The sequence below is a fragment of the Solea senegalensis genome, unplaced genomic scaffold (genome assembly GCF_019176455.1).
Source record: "Solea senegalensis isolate Sse05_10M unplaced genomic scaffold, IFAPA_SoseM_1 scf7180000014697, whole genome shotgun sequence".
NCBI classification, from domain to species: domain Eukaryota; kingdom Metazoa; phylum Chordata; class Actinopteri; order Pleuronectiformes; family Soleidae; genus Solea; species Solea senegalensis.
In genome coordinates, this window is record NW_025321098.1 from 68967 (window position 1) to 92727 (window position 23761).

The 23761-nt window shown below is 39.9% G+C and overlaps 2 protein-coding genes across 5 annotated transcripts; both read right to left on the bottom strand.

Annotated features, from left to right (window-relative positions):
• Nucleotides 1–1501: 1501 nt before the first annotated feature.
• Nucleotides 1502–16596, bottom strand: LOC122761376 (disintegrin and metalloproteinase domain-containing protein 10-like). 2 transcript variants are annotated; one of them, XM_044016602.1, is made up of 16 exons: nt 16415–16595; nt 13167–13317; nt 11296–11414; nt 10964–11122; nt 10322–10422; nt 9662–9811; nt 8071–8163; nt 7793–7976; nt 7386–7549; nt 7108–7291; nt 6607–6757; nt 6324–6507; nt 6115–6223; nt 5696–5916; nt 5470–5596; nt 1502–4708 (listed from the first exon to the last, which is right to left on the bottom strand). In XM_044016602.1, the coding sequence occupies exons 1-16, from the start codon at nt 16479–16481 to the stop codon at nt 4518–4520; spliced, it is 2355 nt and encodes a 784-aa protein (XP_043872537.1). In that variant the 5' UTR covers nt 16482–16595; the 3' UTR covers nt 1502–4517. The 2 variants fall into 2 exon arrangements, with proteins under 2 accessions (XP_043872537.1, XP_043872538.1); XM_044016603.1 differs by lacking the exon at nt 1502–4708 and adding an exon at nt 4972–5393 and having other exon boundaries at nt 5436–5596; nt 16415–16596.
• A 634-nt stretch (nt 16597–17230) lies between these two features.
• fan1 (FANCD2 and FANCI associated nuclease 1) lies at nt 17231–23754 on the bottom strand. 3 transcript variants are annotated; one of them, XM_044016596.1, is made up of 14 exons: nt 23733–23754; nt 21651–22930; nt 21426–21566; nt 20969–21167; nt 20645–20878; nt 20427–20558; nt 20213–20321; nt 20000–20119; nt 19701–19865; nt 19459–19615; nt 19271–19374; nt 18994–19188; nt 18105–18233; nt 17231–17961 (listed from the first exon to the last, which is right to left on the bottom strand). In XM_044016596.1, the coding sequence occupies exons 2-14, from the start codon at nt 22840–22842 to the stop codon at nt 17824–17826; spliced, it is 3015 nt and encodes a 1004-aa protein (XP_043872531.1). In that variant the 5' UTR covers nt 22843–22930; nt 23733–23754; the 3' UTR covers nt 17231–17823. The 3 variants fall into 3 exon arrangements, with proteins under 3 accessions (XP_043872531.1, XP_043872530.1, XP_043872529.1); XM_044016595.1 differs by lacking the exon at nt 23733–23754 and adding an exon at nt 23076–23145; XM_044016594.1 differs by lacking the exon at nt 23733–23754 and having other exon boundaries at nt 21651–23121.
• Nucleotides 23755–23761: the final 7 nt, after the last annotated feature.

A 23761-nucleotide genomic window follows, 5' to 3' on the forward strand; every position in this document is an offset into this window, starting at 1 on the left:
AAATGAATGGAGGGTTTATGTACAGATCCCAGTGTATGATTGCTTACAGGGACAGGCACTTACCGGCAGCTCGATGATGGTGATACATGTGCAGGTGCACGTGAGTCTCTTTGCATCTCTCACCTACGACGGCCTCGTTAAGAATGATGTGAGGATGACAAACCAGTGTGCTGATTCAGTGCGAATCACACAGGGAAGCTGTAAAAACAGACAGTTAATGACAGAATGCTCTCTGTGAAACTACACTGCCAACACCACCAGTATGAGGAATGCTGTTTCTCCAAAGCATCTGCTCATCGTTTTCCAACTATACTGACATATTCAGATTAAAACAGATGAGATTCTTTACAACTTATAATAAGAAGTGTCTGTTTTTTCTTAAATCTACGAGACTAAATGTGCAGAGTGGCTATTGTAGGATACCAGACAATGAACCTATCAGTTATTTCTTTGCCTCTGCTGTATTTCCTGTCTTTGTTTCTTTGTTGGCTGTCACTTAGTTCAGTCTGGCTGACACTCAACAGGCCAGTGCCTCGTCTCCAGTCATGCTCTGCCACAGTGAGGAGAGACAAAAGGTGCTGCTCGCTCACAGGCTGTGACATCAGCTCCTTGCACAGAGCTGCAATGCTAAAAATGCACAATGTTGTCCAGGGGTTGGTTACAATGGCCACTGTGAAGGGGAGGATGTTATCTCTAGCTCAGAGCTGCTGGAAAACCCACCACAGCATCAGTGACGAGCACAATATAAATTTACTAGAAGGGAACATTGAACCTAAAGTGTTTTCCAGTTGACGCCTCTCCCTCATGACACAACCAGCGACTGCAGCTGAGGATGAGCATTGAAAATCAATAGCAGGCCTCGTTCCATTGCATGTGCAAATGTGGGTTTCCGGGATGTCATGCACACAATTCTGTGGTTGTTACATCATCTAACACACTCATGAGGGATCGATAAGTTCAGGTGACGAATGACAAAAACACACGTGATTGTCCACACGTGCGGCTGTTTTACTTTCAACCACAGTCACTCGAATAATAAATGTCAGTGCTGATGAGTTCCATGGAACATTTGCAGTTAAGATGTTCAGCCACAACAGCTGCGCCCCCTGCTGTTCACACGCCAACTGCATTTAACAGTAAGTATGATTTACACAATTATTCATTGAAACTAAAACACAACACAGCAAAGTTATATAAAATCAAATCAGTCATGACATTTGATGTCTTTTCTTTACCAAAAATGAAAAAGAAACAAGCTGTACGATTTCTACTTTCCAATTCAATTGACTGTCACATTTTTAACGCTGGCGGATTTGCAAGAAACATTCTGTTTAAAATAGAAAGACAAAAAAACCTTAAGCATCAGCGTAACATGGAGACTTGATAGCCTCATTGAACTGAAGAATGAGTGCAGATTCTTTTCCTAATTTATTTGTCACTTTCAGCTTCAGTAATAGATCAGTATTTAGTAACAGACTTAAAAAAACAACAGACAAAAACATTGCAGCAGGTATTCTGGCTTTTAATTGCAGTTAGTGAAAAAAACAACACTTCCAGTAATAACTCTTTTCCTTCGATCCTTCTCATGTCCACATCTTTCAGAGATGACACCAGTGTGGAACACTCGCTGTTACAAATTTTAAATCTTGTGTCGCCTCTGATTTCACTCTGTGTAAAACACCTCAGCACACACGACTAAAAATTGCACCAAACAATAAAAAAAAAACCCAAAGAGCGTACACGTCACAGACAGTAAACAGGGGTCTATTTTATTTTTGAATGAGTCTTTTAATTAATGCATTTCAAGTACTCCAAAAATTACATCTCTTTGCACAATACAATTTGAATTTTTTTTTTTTTTTTAGTAAAAATGTTCAAAGTGAACAAAAATTTCCGATACTGTATAAAACACAGTGAACATTAAAATCAGACAGTAGTATTACTTTTTAATCTTGTGTTCTTTCGGCCTACATCACCTACCACGTTTCAACTCAATTTGGACATTTTCAGTGCACGTTTATCTAAAAAGGGTTTTTTTTTGTTTTTTTTATACCAAGACTACGAAATGAAAAAGAAAGTAAATTTACAGGCATTATTCTTCTGCTCTTCTACCCAAACCATGCCACAGGAAAACGAAGATAAAAATGAGAATGTAACATTGACTTTCATCACACTGAATTGTTTTTACCATTGATGATGGCGGAGAAAAAGTATCATAGCAAACTCCAGTTCAACTAGCACATATAAGAACATAAATAACTTAGAGGAAAGTTTGTCACATATGAACATCTTTGAACAATTTACTCTGGAATTAGAATACAAAAAATGAAACCGATGTATCAAAATGTAAGTTTCATTTTCAAATGAAATTCGGATTTTTCCAAGTACTGTACAACTTTACATGTAAATTGTCTCGGCCTGACGGCCTACACCGTTTTAAAAAGAGCTCCATTTTTGTACAGATATGAGAAGTTGTAGCAACAGCCGACCTGTGTTTAATTCTTCTGCCTCGTGAAATAAATAATCAACTGTGAGACACACAATATCTTTATGTTCCCTTCAGAGCACACGTGTGATTATTACAACCATCGGAACAGTGTTGTAAGATACTTCTTGAGATTAGTATTGCATGCATTTAAAATAATGATGCTGGGGGGAAAATGAAGTCAGAGTGAATAGAGAAAAAAATTTTCACTGAATATATAATAATAAAAAAATCCCGTGCTTAGTTTGCACAAATTGTTTGGAATGAATCACGTGGTTTTGCACAATTATTATTGTATCATGACCAGATTTATAACATCCTTCAAATTAGTGTCATTCCAGAAATTATCCCATGATTTGCTACACTGGGGAGGGGACAACACACACACACACACACAAGTGAAACAACAAAAATAATCACATCTCCTTCACTTCTTCCATTTTAAAGTGACTCCAGAAACCATGACAGGTGTTTAAAACTGTGCGCAAACATCATCTGCATAAAGTTTAATGGCACGCTGATGTAAACCCTCACTGGGGCCTGCACTCATGAGCTCTGACAGGGATCGAGTCTACGATGAGGTTTGACTGAGCAGGAGAAAACTGTCTCCTGTGACACTAGTGAACACACAGAGGAAGTTGTTAGTGAATAGTGTGACAATACTGCTGCCTTACATTGCTCCTTCCACATGACTTAATACTAACATTATCACCTGTCAAAGTAAATAGTGTTGAGTGACATACAAACATTGCTCAATTAATAGTCACATTTAGTAAATGTGTCCGCATGCCCACATTGAAAAGTTCTTACAGTCACTATCTTGAAGAATAATAGAATGTTTTCTTACATTTTTTTTGTACATCCACACTTAAGTCATTTGTGAGTTCACTTCCACACTTGTGTACGCGAACTCTGCAACATGATACACTCTCACTACTAAGCTACACCACAGCAGGCTTCACTTTCCCTTGTTTTCAAAGCTGAACATGTAGAATCATCACAAGCTTCATTTAGTGGTTATTTGTTTTTCCTGATCAATAACTAAATCATTAAAGACAATGAAAAGGTAACAAAACTAAGTGATGTTCCCTTTCTGTTCCCACGCCTCCATTACCTTATCTAGCTTGTTATGCAACACGAGCAAACATGACGTTAGCGAGACAAACAAGGGTGAGGGAGAAGATGAAGAAAGAGGAGGGATTTTGAACAAAGAAGGCCTAGAATGTGGAATATGGTGCCCTTGTTCGAATCTGGACCCAAGCAAGAGTGAAAGAGATCCACCTGACTGGAAAACTGAGGAGAACTTGATGGCCCTCAAATCCTCACCAGCAACATCCATGGAGCGCCTCACCACCATCATTCCTTCATTTATGTGTTTAGAGTCCTGAGAGCACTAACCAAAAACCAAAAAAAAAGAAAAGAAGTGAAGAATTACACATTTACAGTAGAAGAAATAGTTTGTTTTCACTTATGATACACTAAATATGTACAATCACATGCAGAAGACTGTCTGCACGACAGACCGGAGCCTGTGTCTTTTGCCATTTGACATGTGTGAATCACAAGTGCCGCAAATCCCCTCCGAGTGTCTCATTTCTGGCTTGAATGGCAAAAGAAAAGCACAGAACAATTTACCAGCAGCCATGAGTGTGTCACTCAAGAAGACGTTGCCCGAAAAAAAAAAATAAAAAAAAAATCACAGAATGTACTAAAGCTACACATTATTCCTTTAACTCCTTGGCACTCCTTCAAAAAAACTGAAAAAGAAAAAAGGTGGAAAAAGTTGCTAGATCACACTGCATTGGAAATGGCCGACGGTCGAGTCTACTCCACAAAGAGCCAATCGAGTTGCTAGACAGTGTTTTTCTCTTTCCCACGTGTCTGTTTTGTCTGTAGATGGAGGATATGACGGTGACCAACAACTATATCAGGCTTTTCTTTGGATGGAGTGATGCTTTTGTTTCCCACTGTAGGCACAAGGAGGAGCCAAGGCATTGGGGGAGGCGGGGGGAGTTGCGGGGCTGCAGGGGACTCAGCGTCTCATCTGGCCCATCTGATAGTTCTCTCTGGGCTGACGGTGGTGCCTCTGGGGCTGAGCCTGACGCTGAGGCTGCCTCTGGGGTTGCCGCTGGCCGCCGTGCCCGCCGTGGCCGTGCGGGTGCTGAGACTGGTGCTGCACCTGTGAGTTAGCGTGCTGCTGTGCTCGCCGCCGCTTCAAAGTGCCTTTGAGGAGGAGGAGAAAGGGTTTTTCAACAAAGACAACTCGTTACACAACTGTATGATTGACAGCATGTTCTAAACAAGACAAAACAAAAGACAACAAATACAACATAGGTTTATTAACTGCATCCACAACAGTATCTAGCAGGAGCAAACAATTAAACAATACTTATGCATTTCTAAATATAAACTGAGCTTATTCAGTTGCAGCAATTATTGTGTGCATAAAAATGTTTGAAATAATAAATTAGCAACAAAAAACAAATCTGTTTAGTGGAGTGGCAAATGTTAACTTAAAAAAATATTAATGATCAAGGTTACATCCATGCTACTCTGTGTTCAGATAAAAAATTATCTACATCCAAATAAGCACTTCAGCTCTACATCAGAAGACATCTCAGGTTCACGAGGTGTGCAGGTGTAAAGAAGAAGCTCCGTGGTTGTATGACTAATGGTTAAAAACAACAACTGTGAAAAGTAAGAGCAGGGATTTCTTTCTCAGCTGATAAGTGGAGATGTGGCTGATTCAGGCAGTGAACGTGGGTAACCGTCATCATTTCTAAAGGTCTCCGTTTTTGCCTGTCGTAGCCCTAGATTTTTCTAATTAAAACTTTTTAACTTCTGTCTTTAGGGCTCAAAAATGCCAGGATAATGTAATGACGGGTGTATTTTGTTGTGTTTTTGAATGGAAAATGGAGTGGTATGAATGGAAAATGGAGTGGTATGAATGTAGTTTAAGTTTTTATGAAGGTATGAAGACTCACCTGGAAGTGGTTTGGGAGGGGGAAGTTTGGGGTTACTGCTTGGTGTATGCACACTGCAGATCTTAATAAAACCTGCCATGAGCATGATGAGGGCAATACCCATCAGCAACACTGCCCACCAATGAGCCTGGAGAAGAAAATTCACAAGTTAAAACACACTCGATACAAAACCCTTCGTAATAACTTTAACTTATTATGCAACCACAATCAAGAAGCCGACACATACCACAATCCACTCTGCAATGTTCTCATAGAGCTCTGGGTTAAAAATGGCCTTCTTAAGCCTGGCAAGTGGACCGTCTGCATCCACCAGACGACATTTCATGAACACATCACAGTAGCCCTTGAAGTCGTTGCAAGGCGAGCCGGCTGGCAGCGTGGTCACTTTTTTGTTGAAGAAACGAGCCAGGCGCTCTGATCCGGTGCTGCTGCATGTGTTAGGATTCACTGAGGAGATGGATTGAAGATAATCAAGGCAAAGCTTTCAGCTTCATTTGTGAAGCCCATTTCATACACATGCATGCACACGCGCGCACACACACACGGGCTACTCAACGTGCTTTACATAAAAACAAAATAACAAAGAATGACAACTCTCAAGTAGTTAAAAATACATTGAAGCTGGGAAATGGATAAATGACTTACTCTTCTCCATGCAGCACACATGGCAAAGCTCAGTCTCATCCTTGCCTTCCTGGCTGGCACAGGTGCACGCCTCCAGCCCATATTTCTCACAGATGGATCCCGAACAGCCCTGTTATGATGAAGCATGAAGGCAGGTGAGATCAGGCAGCGACTGGTGTGAAGATGGGATTGATACCACAACCAGATCTTCCATGTGTTCACACACTCACCCCATTGAGGCACACTTGAGTCTCTCCGTGACAGGCGGTGAAGTTGGCTTTGGGCTCAGAAGTGGGACACTGAGCACTGACTCCATTACACATGCCCTGGTGAGCACACTCTGACTCCTCTCTGCACTTGTCATTACGACCTTTGTAACTGCACTCTGGCGTACAACATGGACCCTGGCTGGGACTGGTAGGGAAGACGGGGAAGAGAAGGGAAGTGTTGAGTCAAAAGTGATCACATCAGTGGAACATCAAAAAACACACCAAAACAACGTCCGCGTCTAACCTGCAGACTTTGTTGGGCTTTAACTTGCACTTCTTATTGTCAGGCTGGTTGGCGTCATAGCAACACTGGTCCCTGCACTGATCGCTGTAACCGCAGTCACACTCCTCTCCTGGCTCCACCAGGCCGTTACCACAGATGGGCTGGCCAGACTCTGTTTGGGAAAAAAAATGAATGGAAAAAAAACATACTCATCTTGCATGAATGCTGCAAGCCAACTCTGTAAGACTTAACTAATTATATTAATTGACTAAAGATAGATTTCCCTAACTAATTGTTTATATTTGTATTCCATCAGGTTACATATAGTATTCATATTAGTAGTAAAAAAGTGGTGGGAACTAATAAATGAAAACATCCTCCTGCTAATTTTTGAACACATGCGATACTTCATTTGTGTTAATATATTGTCCTTATGTCTCCTTTTGTTCCTTTCGTCATTTGTGTGAATACATACACGTTCAAAAGAAAGAAATTCACTCATTCAAAGGGGGTAAAACGTACCGACAAAGCAGTTGTTTCTCTTTTTTTCCAGCACCTGGCTGATGTTGCGGACACTACAGATAGAGAACTTATTGTTGTTGAGCTTGTCTCCTGATGTAGCTCTCGCATACATGATATAATTTCCCTTCTCCTTCTTGTCTTGGCTCTTGGATTCTCCCGGGGTGCACTCAGAACCAGAGTCGTGCTGCGAGTGAGAAAGCGAGAAAGGTTAAAAGAGGAAAAGAAAGGCTCGTCATAAATCTCTCCATGAAAAAATGTGGAACATCTAAGCAACTCACCGGGGAGCCAAAGTTGTGTCCTACTTCATGTGCAAAAGTGATATGGGAGACTTTGGGAGGTACATGGGAGGCATAGTTCTGTACAGTGATTATACCAGTGTTGAGCGACTTCTTCTTTCCATCTGAGTAGAGCTTGCTTTTCTCACAGATGCCTCCAGAGCTCCCTGAGAAGGAAAACCACAAGGTTGAAACACACCTTTTTCAAGACCACAGCTAGAAAGCGAAAAGGATTCCCTCATGACAGGAAAAAACATTTCACCAAGACTGGGTAATAATGGACCTTCCGCTCAGTGCAGAGGATGGACTGTTATACAATGGTTCTAAATCTGTTTGTTAGCTTACTCATATCCTGACTTAAAACATGGCCGACTGTTTGCAGTTGCTGATGATACACAGTCCTTCAGTACCTGAGGGGGCTCCAACCCACGCCAAGCCCAGCACTCCATCATCAAAGTCTCTGTCAGTGAAAACATAAGCCAGGCAGTAGTCGTCATGGTTCTGCTCCGAGTTGAGCTCCAGGAACTTCTCCACGCCAATGTTGGAGAAGCGGAATGGGTTGGATTTGTCCCGCTCATCAATGGTTGTGTTTATCTGTGATGGACAAAAAAAATGGTTTCAGATGCAAGGCAGTGATCACACATAAAAGGTAAATTAAATATAATAATAATATAAGTACAAGACCTACCCTGATCCTTTTCACCATGAAACTGATGTTGCGAATGCCCATGAAGTCTGTTCCCTGATAGATGGCATCGATGGCCTTGACGTGACTGGAGATCTGGGATCGTGTCAGAGAACATAAGATCAAGAATCACTGGTTGTGCAAAAATACTATAATACAACATCAAATGTAAGGCTTCAGCTAACGACAATTTTCAAAATCAATTAATCTGTCAATTATTTTTTCAATGAATAATGTGGTACATAAAATGTCAAATGATCAGATGTTTCAGATGTCTGTTCTGTCCACAAAACCATAATGATTTCTTTGTTGTATGGAGCGACAAAAACAGAACAAAAACCTTTTCAATTATCAAAATAGTTGCATGTTGACATTTGGTGTAACTCGGGTTTCTGCCAGTATATTGCAGGCTCAGCCAAGCCTACTAAACATGCTCCTGGGCTAAATTTTGAAATACCATCGTCATTAAGCGCTGAGATTAACACGTGTTGACACAATCAGATTGTGTACGACGGATTTTCACTGTTCCCAATCCCGAGGAGAGATCTGTGTGTCTCAGGCTGTGCAGGGGGGGTGAGGCTAGCTGCCTGTCACACAAACAGAAGCAGCAGGAGCTTCACACAGACACAGATCTGCTATGGCCGAAAGTTCAATGTCCAAAAGTCTGGTAATGTTTCACCAGAAGTGACACTGATAAAAGTCATTGATTCAAGTGTAACAAGACTTTAGTTTGTCTTATCTTTCCATGTTAGCTTATAGGCCACGCTCAGAAATCACAGGGGAGATATTTCCTCCAGGGTAACAAGCAGCTGATAAACATACAGAAACTTGATCTCGCTCTCTCCCCTACAAGAGAAGCGTTGCTGAAAGTCAACCCATTTGCAAGACATGGGAGCTGTTGGTCTACTGAGACCATGTTTTAAGTCTGCATTACTTCATTAAATCCAAATGAAGGATTACATGCAACAAAGTCACAAAATAACAAAAGTGAACTTACGAATCATGGCAACAGTGGGTAAACTAAAAAATTGCACATGGGACTTGACAAGAGGAGAGTACACAGTTTACAAAGTGACACAAGCTTAAATTTCCCTTTGGAAAAGGCTATCTAACAGTGACTAACCTCTGTTTTAGTTTGCAGGGCAGCAAATATTACACAAATGGGGCAAGTTAAATTTAAATGTTGGAAAAACAACAGAGATGCATTAAAAACCATGTGAAAAGCCTGCTGCTGCTGACACCATGTGGTAATGGATGCACTACTAATTAGGTAGTCATCAGCGTAGAGGAAAAAAAGTTATTTGAACTAATAAATGCTGCCGTCTGTAATCACTGATATACTACACTCCTCATCAGATATCACTGCACACAGAGCCTTTACGTGATGCCCAGGGTGATTTTTATTTGCTGCAGAGTTGTATGAATCAACCCTGCACTGTCATATTTTGATACAAATCTAGAATTATAGATGATTAAAAGTGTGCTTCTGGAGTAATATTACAAGACAGAAATTTCTCAGCACTCGCTGTGTAAATCCAATTCCAGCAGCACTGCAATAACATGAGTCAAGTGAATGAGACTACCTGTGTATTACCTGAGCAATGACAGCTTCTCTAGTCTTGTAATACTTGTAGAAGAGGTGGTCAGTTTGAATGAAAAGCTGGCAGGTGTTTCTCTCCGCTTGGGCCATCCTCCTCTTCCTCAGCAAGACAGGGTCGTTCAAGTCCGCTGGAGTATGTAGAGCCTGATGTGTGGTGGAGGGCAGGGAATAGTAGGTTAAATAAAATATGTTTTAATATATAGCATTTTTAACAGTGGGTTAATAAATAATGATGAGGTATTTTTAGGGCTGTGGTTTTCAGTGCCCAGCATGTTCATGGATGGACTGTAACTGAACTGAGGAATAATAAATAATAATAATGATAAACAGAAACATACTAAACATTTAATCACTGATTTTTGATGACTGGTGCTTCTACAGGCTGTGGGTTTAAATTCTCAAACAGGAAGTGCATAAAACTTAAGAATGGTGTATAGTAAAGATCCATGACAGTTTTTCAAACATTCTGATAAGCTACTAATTTATCATACTAAAAGATAGGACAAGCTATTCTCACCAGTCACTGTAACTGGAAACCACAGAGACTTGATAAAAGTTCTCTATGGGCAACTGTGAGTCTAACCTAGTAAAAAAAGAAAATATAAACAATTCTTAACAATGCAAGGGGTCATTGCTACGTGCAATGAAGTTCACCTTGGGTGGTTCTTCTAAGGCAGATGCTTGGTACTTTTTCATCTTTTCAAACACTGAGCTATCAGCACATCCTCCCTCCGGGCCGTACTTGTGTGGGTAGTCTGAGTGAAGGAAGCAGACAACACTGTTTGGATTATGGGAGACATTGTTTGGGACTTAACCCCCTGAGTCACTCTATTTCTGGCACTATTCATGATCAGCTAATGGATGTACTTACACACACTTGAGCCTAGCTTTGCTGTGTGAGCTGTTACTTTCCCAGAGTCATTAGCAATTCTATTCACATTTCTACTTAATTTGCCCCTCAGCCTTGTACTATATTAACACAGATAATTTCAAATTACAGGGTGCCAACCTAATGCAGCATGCATGGTGCTCACTATGAGTATGAGCATTGTAAAGACTGTTAAAATGAGCCAGTAGCCCAAGAGAAAAATTGTGTTAGTCATCTAATGAGCACTCCAGGTGTCTCTGCTCCCTCGGTGATGATTATACCAGCCTGTCTCCATCAGCTCAACAGCCCTTACCTTGCACCTTACTGATCACACTATTATATACATGCATCAAAATACAATGCCCAATGTTTACAGGAAAATTAGCTGTCAAAATATTTGTGTATCTGAACTTTTTTTAGAGACTCACTTATGTCGTCTTCATGGTAGATGACCGAGTGGAAGGGCACATTTTTGCCCTCCAAGTATCTCTCAGCAGGCTCCACATAGTAGATGCCATGGTAGCTCTGAATGAAGCCCTCAAACTGACCATCCACAATAGAGCCATGGGTCAGGGTACCTTTCTCACCTGGGAACCCAAATAACAGAGGGACAAGAGCCACAAAATTCACACAGGGTAAGGTATTTACATTTTATAGAAGACTATAGATCCCAAAAAGCCTGAGGCTGCAATATTGCTTTCCTTTGATTATCAAGAACTGCAATCAAACAAGTGGATTCACATTAAATGTTTAGCCTCACCATAGATTTCTCCAGCGTAGATATGAGATGTATCATACGGCATCTCTTCTCCTGAAACATCTACCTTTAAATCTTGGGAAAACAAGGTGGTATCCCTCTTCATTCGTAAATTGAAATGTCTGAAATGAAAGACAAGACACAAAATAATTAAATATGTTTTTTTATACAGATGTTGATGTTGATTTTTCAAGGGAGCTTAGTTCTGGCCCATGGAAGAAACTATAGGATTCAGGCTCTGATCTGGATATGGTTCACCTTTTAAATGTATTGACACTCAAAGACTGAGCAGCCTTCATGGAGGTTTTCACTGGGTGCGCCTTCTTTGGATTTTTTGTGACTTTGTGTAACAATTCCAATTATTTTTTAAGTTGGTGTGTTAAATGTAGGCGTTTAATTCCACAAAATATATTTTTGCCGTATATCATTTGATATGACAGACATATGGAACAAGTTTACAGTTCTATGTTTCCCTATTGTCTGTTTTTGTGGCTGACCCCTGTATTAGGGTTGTCCGTGTCACCCATATTATTTTATCCCTTTCTGCTGTGGTATACTGGGGTAAATGTGACTTTTTCATCGCTTTTTCCCCCCTTACTTTTATAGTATTCATATTTTACTATGTTTGTATACATTATGCTGTATGTTTCTCATCATATATAAATTAATTATATTATTTTATTTGTGAGGGGGCTCCAAATGTGAATGAGTGGTATTTTTTACATGCTATTGTCATGCTATGATTTGCCAGGGAAGAGAGGCTCGAAATGTGTCTAGCTGGTGTTTTTTTTGTTGTTGTCATTTTTATACATTTTTTATCAGAAATTAAATGGTGACTGCCTCTAAAAGAGTATGAGGCCTGGCCCTGGTGTCTTTCATTTAACACAGACTGTGTGACCCCATATATAGGCTACAAAAGACCAGTAACAGCAGTATAGATAAAAGTATAGCAGCTGCTTCAAACATTTCTATAAAAGATGTAAAACAGGAGCGCTGCATCTTCAATCCCTGTGCCTGTTTGTACAGCTCTTATCTTTTTCTTCCCTATTAAGCAACATAGCCTGGGAACAGCAGGCCCTGCTACAGGCAGGATGATAACCAGCACTTGCCAAGCTCCCAGCCAGATGGTCTTGACTTTGTCATGGAGAGTGTGGGCACTTCCTATCAAACAACTCCTCTTCAAAAGACTGGACAAGGAACCACGACAAAGCCTTTATGCATCTCTCCACTCGACATCTTTACGTGGCAGGGACTCCCACTCAGGTATCAAGTGTAAAATCCAATCATTCAAACATCCAGTCCGATACAAACATGGTTCACATTTTCTATTCCTGTAGTTAACATTAGGCGGGGAATCTTTTTAAATATAGCCAAATAAAAATGTATTGAATAAACGGATGAATAATCTTAAATAATTAGTGTGTTGAGTTATAGGTGATACAGTCAGAAAACAACAATTTCAATTTCATCTAATACGGAAATGTGTGTCATTAAATACATTGTTTTATCCAACCAACACTCCCCAAACAGCTCTCTATCACCCTCACAACTGATATCTTGGATCTTTTACACACAATATAGCTTGGACAATTAATTACCGTGCAATTACTTTTACAATTTAAATGATTATTTTGGGTCCAGATGAGAAAATACAGAAAAAAATAAACAAGATTTAAAATCTGACCCCACCACAAAATGGAAGCAATGGCTCTGAATAGGTTTATGAATCAAATGTAAACAAATTTCAATCAAAACTGTTAACAATGAAAACTTGCTAAATAAACAGATGGATAAATAATGACATAGATGATGAGACAAAAAAGACATAGATGCAAACATAGTTTTACTTTAATTTCTGGTAAAAAATGACAAACCTTCCATGAGCATGAAATTCTAAATGAAGGAACTTGTCTTCATGAGAGAGCGCCCTCTTAGCCCTCTGATGCTTGCTGTGCACAAGCTCAGTGTCGTAGGACAGACCTTCATAGTGACGGATGTACTTGTTCAGGGGATTTCTGTAGTGTCCTGTTTGAAAAGAACAGATGAACTCCTGTTAATAATGAAAGGTAAGGAAAACCAAATTTTATTTTTTCTAGGTTCTGCATGTGACAAGAATGTACATAAACAAAAAAATGAGTGAGGCCATTACACAGGAAACAAAGTATATTATACAAAGTGAACACAAAATTAAGCTTCTTCAAAAATATACATAACGCTCACCCTTGTTAGTGCCCAAAGCTATTGGTTTGTCATTGCTTTGGTGCCACAGTGAGAACATTTCCATGCAGAGTTAAGTCAAGCTACAGTTAACTATGCTACCACTGTGCTTGTCCCATATACAAGCACTAGCGGGACTTAGGCATGGGCCAATATTAGATATTATCGTATATTGTGATATTTGCAATCTTTTTTTAAATATCGTATATCAAATAGCTGCTGCACATTTTTAGACTTTTATTTTGAAAGAAAATCCACGAGGAACTGGAGCACTTCATGCATCATGCAGAGACATGACAAACTTATTTTGTAACCAAGTGTGTGACTATGAAAGCAAATAGATATGGATTAGATGCTCTCATGTAGGTCATTGTGACAGTAATTATGTCTATTTTGATATATTTTAAATACACTTTGACTTTTGAACTTTTCAATCTCTCAAGTAGGGCAGGAAGCAAAATTGCTCCATCAGCTGCAAAATGAGAAGGACGCCCAAAAAGCGTAAAATGGGTTGTTGATGTTGCTTTTAAATTCATTGGCCTTATTTCATTAGATGCTGTTGTTAATAAAACTGAACACAGCATTTGTGTGAAAGCTGTTGTAGACATTAATACGTATCTGTATGTAGTTAATTTAAAATTAATTTAGTATAATTAGACTGTGTTTTTTGAGATCAAAATCAAGTTGATTATTTATAGAATTTGAAAAGAACTGTTGCGGAGGACAGGTGCCACCTACACAAAGTTCCAACTGAGTTGAAGAGACAAAATCAAGTTTTTAGATGACTGGAAGCAGCCACGTATTCAGCAGCCACGTTTTAATGAAACGATTTGCATTTGTAAAATATTTCAACAAACAGTAGTGCTGATTGTCTACTAACCAAACATTTATGATGTCTATTTATTTTCATAAGATGGTCTTCCGGGCCAAAAACACAGCAAAATTACACACATTATCATTGTATTTCTGTTTCTATTACTAATCCATATTGTTGATGAAAATTCCAAAGGTGAGAAGTTGCTATTTTATAGATCAATTTAATATGTTATATACAGATGAACAATATATTATCTTCTCAGTCCTGTTATTCCTCTAGTCCACCTGCCGACGCCGATTTCGGCAGTCCAATTTTGCAATATTACATTTTGGATATTGCCCAAGCCTAGCGGGAATCAGTTTATTCCACTAAGTGTTTCTGCTTCTGCTTAACTAGGTGCTATATGATTAGCAGTTATGGCAGTTAAACAATAGAGTTGTCAAAGTGATCTTTCCTTCAGATGTAAAAACTAAAGCATGGTACACGTTCGGATAATTTTGGTGCCCTAAAAAATGATGATGAAGCAGATACTGGACAGGAAGAGTTAAAACTGTGTAAACAGACAGCAAAACAGCATGGTCTGTATTTTAAAATTCATCTTAGTATATTTATCAAGAAGTCAAAGGATGCCAGATTTGTTGCTTTGCCCTCAGTGTCCCAACATGACCATTTTGCCACCAAATGCAGTGGTTAGGGTGAATAAGATACCTTCACCCATTTCACCTGCTGCTTCACAAGCATTAAATCCTACAAGCCACTTAAGCCCTACTGAGAGTTACTTCAGAAAAATAAAGAATATTCAGTAAATATAGTGGGTCTTATTTGTAGTATAGTATGCCACTGGTACTTATGCCTGAGGACTAGTGAGTCATAAATTACAGGATTGAGTGTGACACATGACAAAGACGGGTAAGTAGACCAGGCCTCCACTACTTCTCCAGTCATATGCATGCATGATCAAATATTTATGAGGCAACATTAAATTTTTCATTGAGGTAACTATGAGAAGTAAACACCATGACTATTTGGAATTACTTATGGTCTACATTAAAATAAAGAAAAATGCAAAGCAGGAGGTCTGATTCAACTACAGTAATCATGAAAACCCATAAAAAAAAACTACACAAACAATATATTCATAGAATAGCACAATCACACATATTTCATGATGTTACTGTCACGAGAAAATATATGAAAAAACATACATTGAAAAGCTGATTTTGTTTCACTGTGATAGCAGCATACAGCAGTTGTACGATCCATGGTACTTATTATTTTTGAAAGCGAGAACTCTCTGGGCTCAATATTTATCTCGACAAACAAATCCAAGCATATATGCACGTTCTTCAATTTTTAAAACTAAAAACTTTTAAACTAAACGTTTTATTCATGTTTCACTTAAAGCTATTCTTACACGTACATAGTTTTCAATATTATATTATTTTTTTTAAAAAGTGCTTGGATGTTTAATACTGTGCTGCTGTACTACAAGTATTTACCAGTTTCAGAATCATTTAATAAAAAAAATGTCCAGATCGAAAAAGAAAACAGAAGAGCAGCACTGACCACTGGCAAAACATAGCGTAAAACTATGTCAGCAAACATGAATTTTAATTCAGTGTGAACTATGAACGTAGGCCTGGCTCAGCTCACCTAGCGTCAGAAGCTAAACCTTACATTTTAACCAAAATATAGAGGTTAGCGGCTACAATTGTAGCTAGCATAAAGCTAACGGTCCGTCAACACGGTCGGCATCTCCATCTTCTCATAACAATGGCTGTCGGCGCTAATACAAGGTAACAAAAACCGACCCGCAGTCGACATTAAGAGCCATGACAACACACAGCACTAACTCGGCAATGCCGCTGTGTTTCGGTGAACTGCGCGAAACCGCGTTCCTTTAGGAGACGTGTGTCATTCGTTAGCTGGAAGTAAGACAGCGAAAAGGGCGCAGTTCTGTTCACAACAAGCAGGCCCCGCTGACCCCTCCTGTTAGCTAACGTGCTAGCAGCCTTTCTGCTCCTCTCAGCCGCAGCTTCGCGGATTCAACACTGTGTGAAAGCTTTTCCCTGAATATGCCTCACTCACCTTGGGTGTAATTTAGTAAATACGCGAAGAGGAAAAGATTGAGAAGAAGCATATCTGATAAATCCATGGTTAGAGCATTGAAGCCGCCTCCACTTTATTGTCCTACTTAGATAGGCGCAGACGCCCTGTGTGTTTATTGCAGCTTCCTCTCATCGCCTCCACTCTCCCTCTCTCTCCCCCTCTCTCCTGCGCCCTGACGTCACACGTAGGCCAGCTTGGCAACCCTTCCCCCAAGTGCAGTGCATCCATGATTGAGGGAGGCCTGCAAGGATTCCCAAGCGTGGGCCGCGGCCTACTGGTGGGACTTGGACATACGGCTGAGGGGCAGCAGGCACCGGGATGAGGTGACTCCTCTTATAAAATATAGTGTATTATTAATACAGATTACAGGCCCTGGAGTTGAGCGCAGTCCATAAGGTTGACATGAACTAATATGTATTCTATCATTACATGTCATTTAGCAGATGCTTTTATCCAAAGCGACTTACAATGGAATTGAGTACAATCAGCCAGGAGTGGAGTCAAACTTGCAACCATTGCGACCATGATGTCTTTCGCACACAGGGTACCGGTCTTAACCACTGAGCCACTCCACCACCATCAATGCAAAAGAACCTCACAAAAACCTTCTGCATTTGATATTAACTTGTATGAACAGCAAAACACATATTCTGGGACTGAGGACTCTGTAATTTAATTTTCTGTCATATATAATTCTGTGTTGCTGCTGGTAATATGTATGGCCTTCTGAAGTGGAAGTTTGCACATGATATTTTCAGACAATTGTTAAACAAAAATGCTATAACAAACCCAAGGTTCAACAACCGCTGTTTTTATTGAGAAAACACAAGTTTAAACAATAATGGTATAAAATCAATAACTGCAGCCCAACTATATTTATTCTTATTAACCAACAAGTGTTTTTGGTAGAATGATGCAGGCAGAAATGAATATTTACAGCCATATTAACACCCTAATTACTTGCACAACAAACTCATTGAGTCGCTGATGTTTCTTGGCAACCCTGTAAATATAGTGTTGGATAAGAAAAGGAAACACCTTCTGTTCGGTGTGGGATCCATTTCTTGTCGTGCATCAACTCTGATTATCTGTAAAATATTTCTGATCCTGGCAGCCAGTTCGAAGAGATGATCATCTCATGCTGTGCCTCTAAGTCTTGGTGTACTGTCCTTTATCATAACACATTCATCAACCAAACATCATGCCACATTACCTAAGCTCAAATAGAGTGGAATTTATTTTATATGGTTGAGATTTGAAGCAAACATCAAAAAATGCTTTAGATAACCAGAATCAGACAGAGCATCCAAATATTGTCATTCTGCCAATATTCATATTTTGATGACAAAATAATTAGAAGCAAAATTTCGTCCGTCACTTCTTCTTGATTATTCCAGGCGAGCTCCTCTGGCTCCGGAAGCCACCACATGACACACTTCCACATCCGCCCCAAGTTTTTGCAGCTCATCCAACCAGATCTGCTGTTTCTGGGAAAGCCGGTCAGTGGGCCCCTTTACCTCCACCAGCTAAAAACAACACAACCCATGTCAGAAAAGCATGTGTGCAGTATATTCAATGTAATCTGACATAAATTAATCAGATATCAGAGAGCATCTGAATCCATACACAAAGAAAAATAAGTAATTCAAAGAATATGATGTTATTCTACCTTGTAGGTGTTATTTGTGGTGTTCCACACCACCAGATCAGGCAAACCTCCTCGACAGTGTCTGTAGTCCTTTGACATTCTTGCTATTACTCCTCCTACGAAGGCTCCACCGAGGCAAGACACCAAAGACTGCAAGTATCAGTCAAAGTCATTATTGTTAATGCCTACATGAAGACAAACATCGAATCCCAATTATTTAATGACACCTGCATATTGTTCATTATCTGTCCTACTGTAACTACATACAATGTAATAAAAATAGCCAAATGTTACTAAAATTGTTAATACAATTATCAAACTTGTACAATGAAAAACAAATCTTATTTCAAATGTATTAATAATGAAAACTCCTTTTTTCCCACTTCCAAAACCCTAATTCAGTATTTTTTGATGCCCCTTTGGCAGCAGTTACAGCTTCATGTCTTCTTTGGCGAGTCTTTACAAGCTTTACACACATGGATTTGAGCAGTTTATCTCATTCTTACAGGCGGATCCTCTCAAGGCCTATTAGAGTACAGAGGAAATGTCTGTAAGCTGACATCTACAGATCTAGTCTCAACATATGCTCTATTGTGCTTAAGACTGAACTGGCCAGCAACTTGCTCTGAACCATTCTATGGTTTTCTGGCTGCATATTTGGGCCATTGTTGTCCCTAAGAGCAAATTGCCAGTCCCAGTTTCAGGTCACTTGCATTTGTGAGCAGGTTTTTTTTTTATTTTATTTGGCTGCATTCACCAGTTTTTACAGTAGACTAGATTACGAGAAGATGGTAGACAAAAACGCCAATTTTATACATTTAAAATTATATCAACAACATAAAATGTGCAAAAGTTGAATAATTCTTAATACTTTCTGAAGCCACTGTATATTTTAGGATTCAGTAAATACCTGTGTGTGCTGAAGGGATGAGAAACGCTCCCAGTTGACCAATGAGCAGACTTTACCCTCCTGTGAGGTCCAGACATCCTCTAACATGCTATGAAGCGTCTCTACAGATGCCTCACTGAGTAACTGAACACGAGAAGTAATCGGCTCCTTTCTATTCTCATAGAAACAGTCGGTGTAAAGATCCAGTGGACAGGTCTGTGAGAGAAAAAATGCAAGTTAAACCTGCTTAGATGTGTGTCTATTCAACAAAACTAGCAGTATATGGACCTTACTTTACCTGGTATGGGTTTCGAAAAACATCTGGAATTCCTTCCATGAAAATGATATCCCACAGGAAAATACCAAACAATGTAGAGAAGGTTGAACCTTCACCATGGATCCCTGGTGATGACAGTATATATATATTGTTCTCATGATGAGATAGTAACTTACCTCATTTTACTTTTTAATAGGACAGTTGTTTACCTTGGTCAAAACCCTGTTGGCGATAATGTGCTAAACACAGTTCTTCCACAGAGCATATTACAGTGGCATCACTGCTCTCTGCCCCATTTGCTGGTAAAAGAAACATGGATTTCCCCGTGCCTCCCTCATGAGGAAACAGCTGCCCTCGTATTGTCACCTGAAGAAAAAAGATAATTTCTTTGACTTTCATACCATAAAAATAAGCTAAACAGCTAAATATTAATATGCAACAGCAAACTTACATGTGTAACATCTTGGACATGAATAGTTGGCATATCTTTGAATTGTAGACGATACTTCTTGAGGCTGGTAGACTCTCTCATCCTAACAGCTCTCTGATGCAGGGAGAGTTTATGTCCTGTTCGTACCAAAGGGTCTGAAAGCCCATCTCTAATAGCACAGATTGCCTAAGTGCAATCACAAAAGAGCAGCAGTCACACAAATGAAAACACAGCACCTATTGTGGAACACGTTATGTGAAAACTGATGAGAACGTCTATAAAGAGGTAAGTGGAATAGAACCAAAGATACTGGTGCTCACACGCTCAGGTTTTTTGAGGTGCTGCTGAAGATTTAGTGCCAGTCTGTCCCACCAGCGCCCTCGGCTGTCAGGACAGTAAACAGACTGCAGCAATAAGGACTGCAGCTCCTCTACTGCCTCCTGTAACAGGAAAATAACCATTTCTACTTTTTCTTTTTATTTGTGACACATACCTCATAGAGTTGAATTAGTGAGTGTTTCAAGTGAGCAAACCTCATATTTACGTAGCCTCTGCAAGATCTCCACCCCTCTGGATAAAAGGCGAGTGTAAGACCATCCTGTAGTGAAGCTGCGCAGGAACACAGGCAGCTCTGCCTCATGACTATCAAACACAATGATAATGTAAATGTTAATTGATCACTAGGGATTTTGCATGTGTGTTTTAGATTAAAAAATAACTTATAAATATAAATTAATTGCTCATTACCTGAAGTCATGGATTTGCTTCAGCTCCTGCCAAGCACTTTTGGCAGCAGTGTACAGCTCTAGGGCTTCCTCCCACTGACCTGCCTGCATAGCTGAGTTCACCTCTTGCAGGGATCGCATTGATGCTTCATATCTGGTGGGATGAATGGAGTAAGGAGCAGTATTTATATTCTTCTGAGTTTAAATGCAAGAAACTCAAATATGTTTGCAGGCCCTCACCTGATCAGGTCTTCTCTGTCCTGGAACACCTTGGCTATACGCTTTATTGTGTAGTCAGGGAAGGTCAGCCGTCCTGAGTTGACCAGCAGGATGGTAAAAAGTTGACTCTGCCCACCAGCTGCCATCTCTTCCTCATCCATGGTGTCCGTCAGAGAAAAGAGGAGAAGAATGCGAGAGAAAACAGCACGAGGACCACGACACAGGCGCACGCAAGAACCAGCAAACTGCTTCGCCCTTTAATATTGGAAACAACCTGAGTGAGATCATTACTGCAAAACAAAGTACTGCTCATACAAACAAAATAGCTATCATCAATCATTTCACCTTCTTAGTATGACAGCCTTGATGTTTTGAGTAGGGCCTAGAGAGAAGATAGACTTTTGCCTGCTTAGATGAAGAAGCCCATCCACAAGCTGCTGTTTCTGAGTCCCAGAACTGCCCAAGTGGAAGATCTTAGCCAGAGCTTTGAGTTCAGGAGCAGGCAGGAGGTCCAGAGCTTCTCCCAGGTCCTCAAGATCATTCTCTTTGAGATTACACAGAGAAATTAATAATGCACATGGTTTTGTTGATAAGAAATTTAAGTAGCATAACGCAGTATTTACTCCCAGCTATACAAGAATGCAATCATCCATTATCTAAGCAGTCATAAAAAATAAATGCAAGACAAATATAAATATGCAGCCTTCAACAGTATACAAATAAATATTTTAGTAATTCCATGATTTAGCAAATTCAAGCAAGTGTCATAAAATATTAAAAGATTTTAGGCATTTTTTTTTACCTGACTGTAGAAAACCACTTTTAACCAGCTCTTCAGCAACAGGTCCCAAATCACTGCATATCTCATCATAATCGAGTTTATTTACTTGAAGCCACTTCAGCTTCCTCTGAAAGAGCCGTACATAGAGCTTCTGCCCTGGGACTTTTGAGAGAGAAGACACAAGTGAACAGTTAAGCCTGATTCAATTTTATTTTCTCAGAATAATTGAGTGATATTATGCCATACCTGATAGCTTCTCAAAAGCATGAACAAGCGACATATCATCTTCATTGAACAATGCTCTGTCATCCTCATTCTCCAGTACAGCCTGCAACACGGCTCGGAAGTTACGGATGTAGTAGGGAAGCCTTGGAGGATTAAAGGCCTCATCAGCCTGGTCAACAGTCATTTGCTGGGCAAACCCAGGCAGTGACTCACTGTCGATGACAGCAGCACTAATTCCATGAGATTCCTCTGAATTTAGAGGGAGGTCTATGTTTAAGGAAACCACAGTTTTGTGCTGGTCTGTATCACTTGTCTCTGCTTTATTTTGATTTGGTAACACTTCCTCTGACTTCCTGTTACTGTCAGATTTTGCCTTCTTTTTTAAATCAGATGCTTTGTCAGTGGAGGGTGTTTTCCTCTTTGCCGGTTGGGAGGAGGAAGGCTGCAACCTTTGAGTGCCCACTTTTCGGAAAACATCTGATATAGAGGCTTTCTGTTGAAGTTTATGTCCTTTTTCTGAGCACGTTAAATCGCCCACTGCTGCTGAAGTCTCAGTACTGATTGTTGTCTGGTCAGTGACTGTTACACAATAATTTGTGTCCTCTAAACTCAGAACGAGGACATTTTCTTTCTGAGAGCTGCTGATTGTCTCTGGAGGGTCTGTCTCCTCCTCAAGATGCTTTGGTGCATGATTATCATCAGTCTGTGTGCTCTCAGGTGCATTGTTGCTCCGTCTAGATAACTTAGAGGAGAGACTTCCCAGGTCAATCTTCCTGACTACAGTTTTACTGTTTATTTCCCGTGGAGCCTGCTGAGGGTTATTCTTCTTGAAATAAGGACTGGTCTTGGTCTCTTGGTCCTCTTCTTCCTTGCTTCTATCAAGCTCTGGGGACTTTGTGGATTTCTTTCTGTGTGACAGCTGCATGCTTGGCACAACACTACTGCTTGCTGACGCAGCACTGCTGTCTCCTCTGTCAAAGTTCTGACATTGCAAATCAATGTGCTCATTGATCCTGAATCTTGGTACCAACAGGCCACACAGAGGGCAGGCCAGCTTAGACGGAGGCTGACTGTTGAAGAAGAAGGAGATTGGAGTCGTGGTGGTGGCAGCGCTGGCAGAAGTCCCAGGTGAAACATGGCCCTTCTTTTTGCTCTTCAGTTTGTTTTTGTTGGCTCTCCCGGTCATGGTGCAGGCGGTTGTGATATGTGACATTCAGGGACTTTTCTGGTTGCATACTCTGAGGTGAATGAACAGCATGACACTGCCGTGGCTCAGTTTAGCTAACTTCAAGCAGACTCCCCTAAGACAAAACACGATTTATTTCATCGTTACATATTGGCAGCTTTAGTGACAGACGCATATACTATAAAAACGCGGACAACACGGATAAAACATGTACATTATAAAACGTATCAGATGTTCAAAGCAGTAGCTAATACACGTACCGGCTACAGAGCAGCTGCATAACAACAACCATCCCGCTTCTCAGACTTAATCAGCAGAGCACAGAACACATGTAAGACTGGAGAATCGATCCCGACTACATCGATATTTTTGATCTGATTTTATTATCTTAGCTATAACACAAAATATACGGTCAACACGCTCATACTATTTACATTAAAATGAGGAGGTGGAACTAGTAGTACTAAAAGATTTTACTTAAGTAAAACTACTATTACTGTTTAGACTTAATTTAAAAAAATACCAGTCTAAAAATGAGCTAAGGTACAAATAAAAAGCTGCTTTTTACGAGTAAAATTTACTTTAGAGACACTGCTCTGTAGTGTAATAATGACACGGGATATAAGTCTCAATTGTCTGTAAATAAACCTCTATAAACCAAAAAAATCTTTAAAGAAGGATGTTGAGTCACTACATTCAAAACATTCAAACATTCAAAACAATCATTCAAAGTGACACAAATGATATGGATTCTATATACGTCATAATTCCCTTCACCATCAAACACCAGCAACAATCGAGGAGTCATTCCCTGCTTCTTCTTTTTTTTACATACACTCTTTTACTTTTACATATGCGATTTAAAATGTTGCAAAAATACAATGCTTCATACAAACAAACATACAAACAAAACATACCTACATTACTTTACACCAGTAAAAGTAAT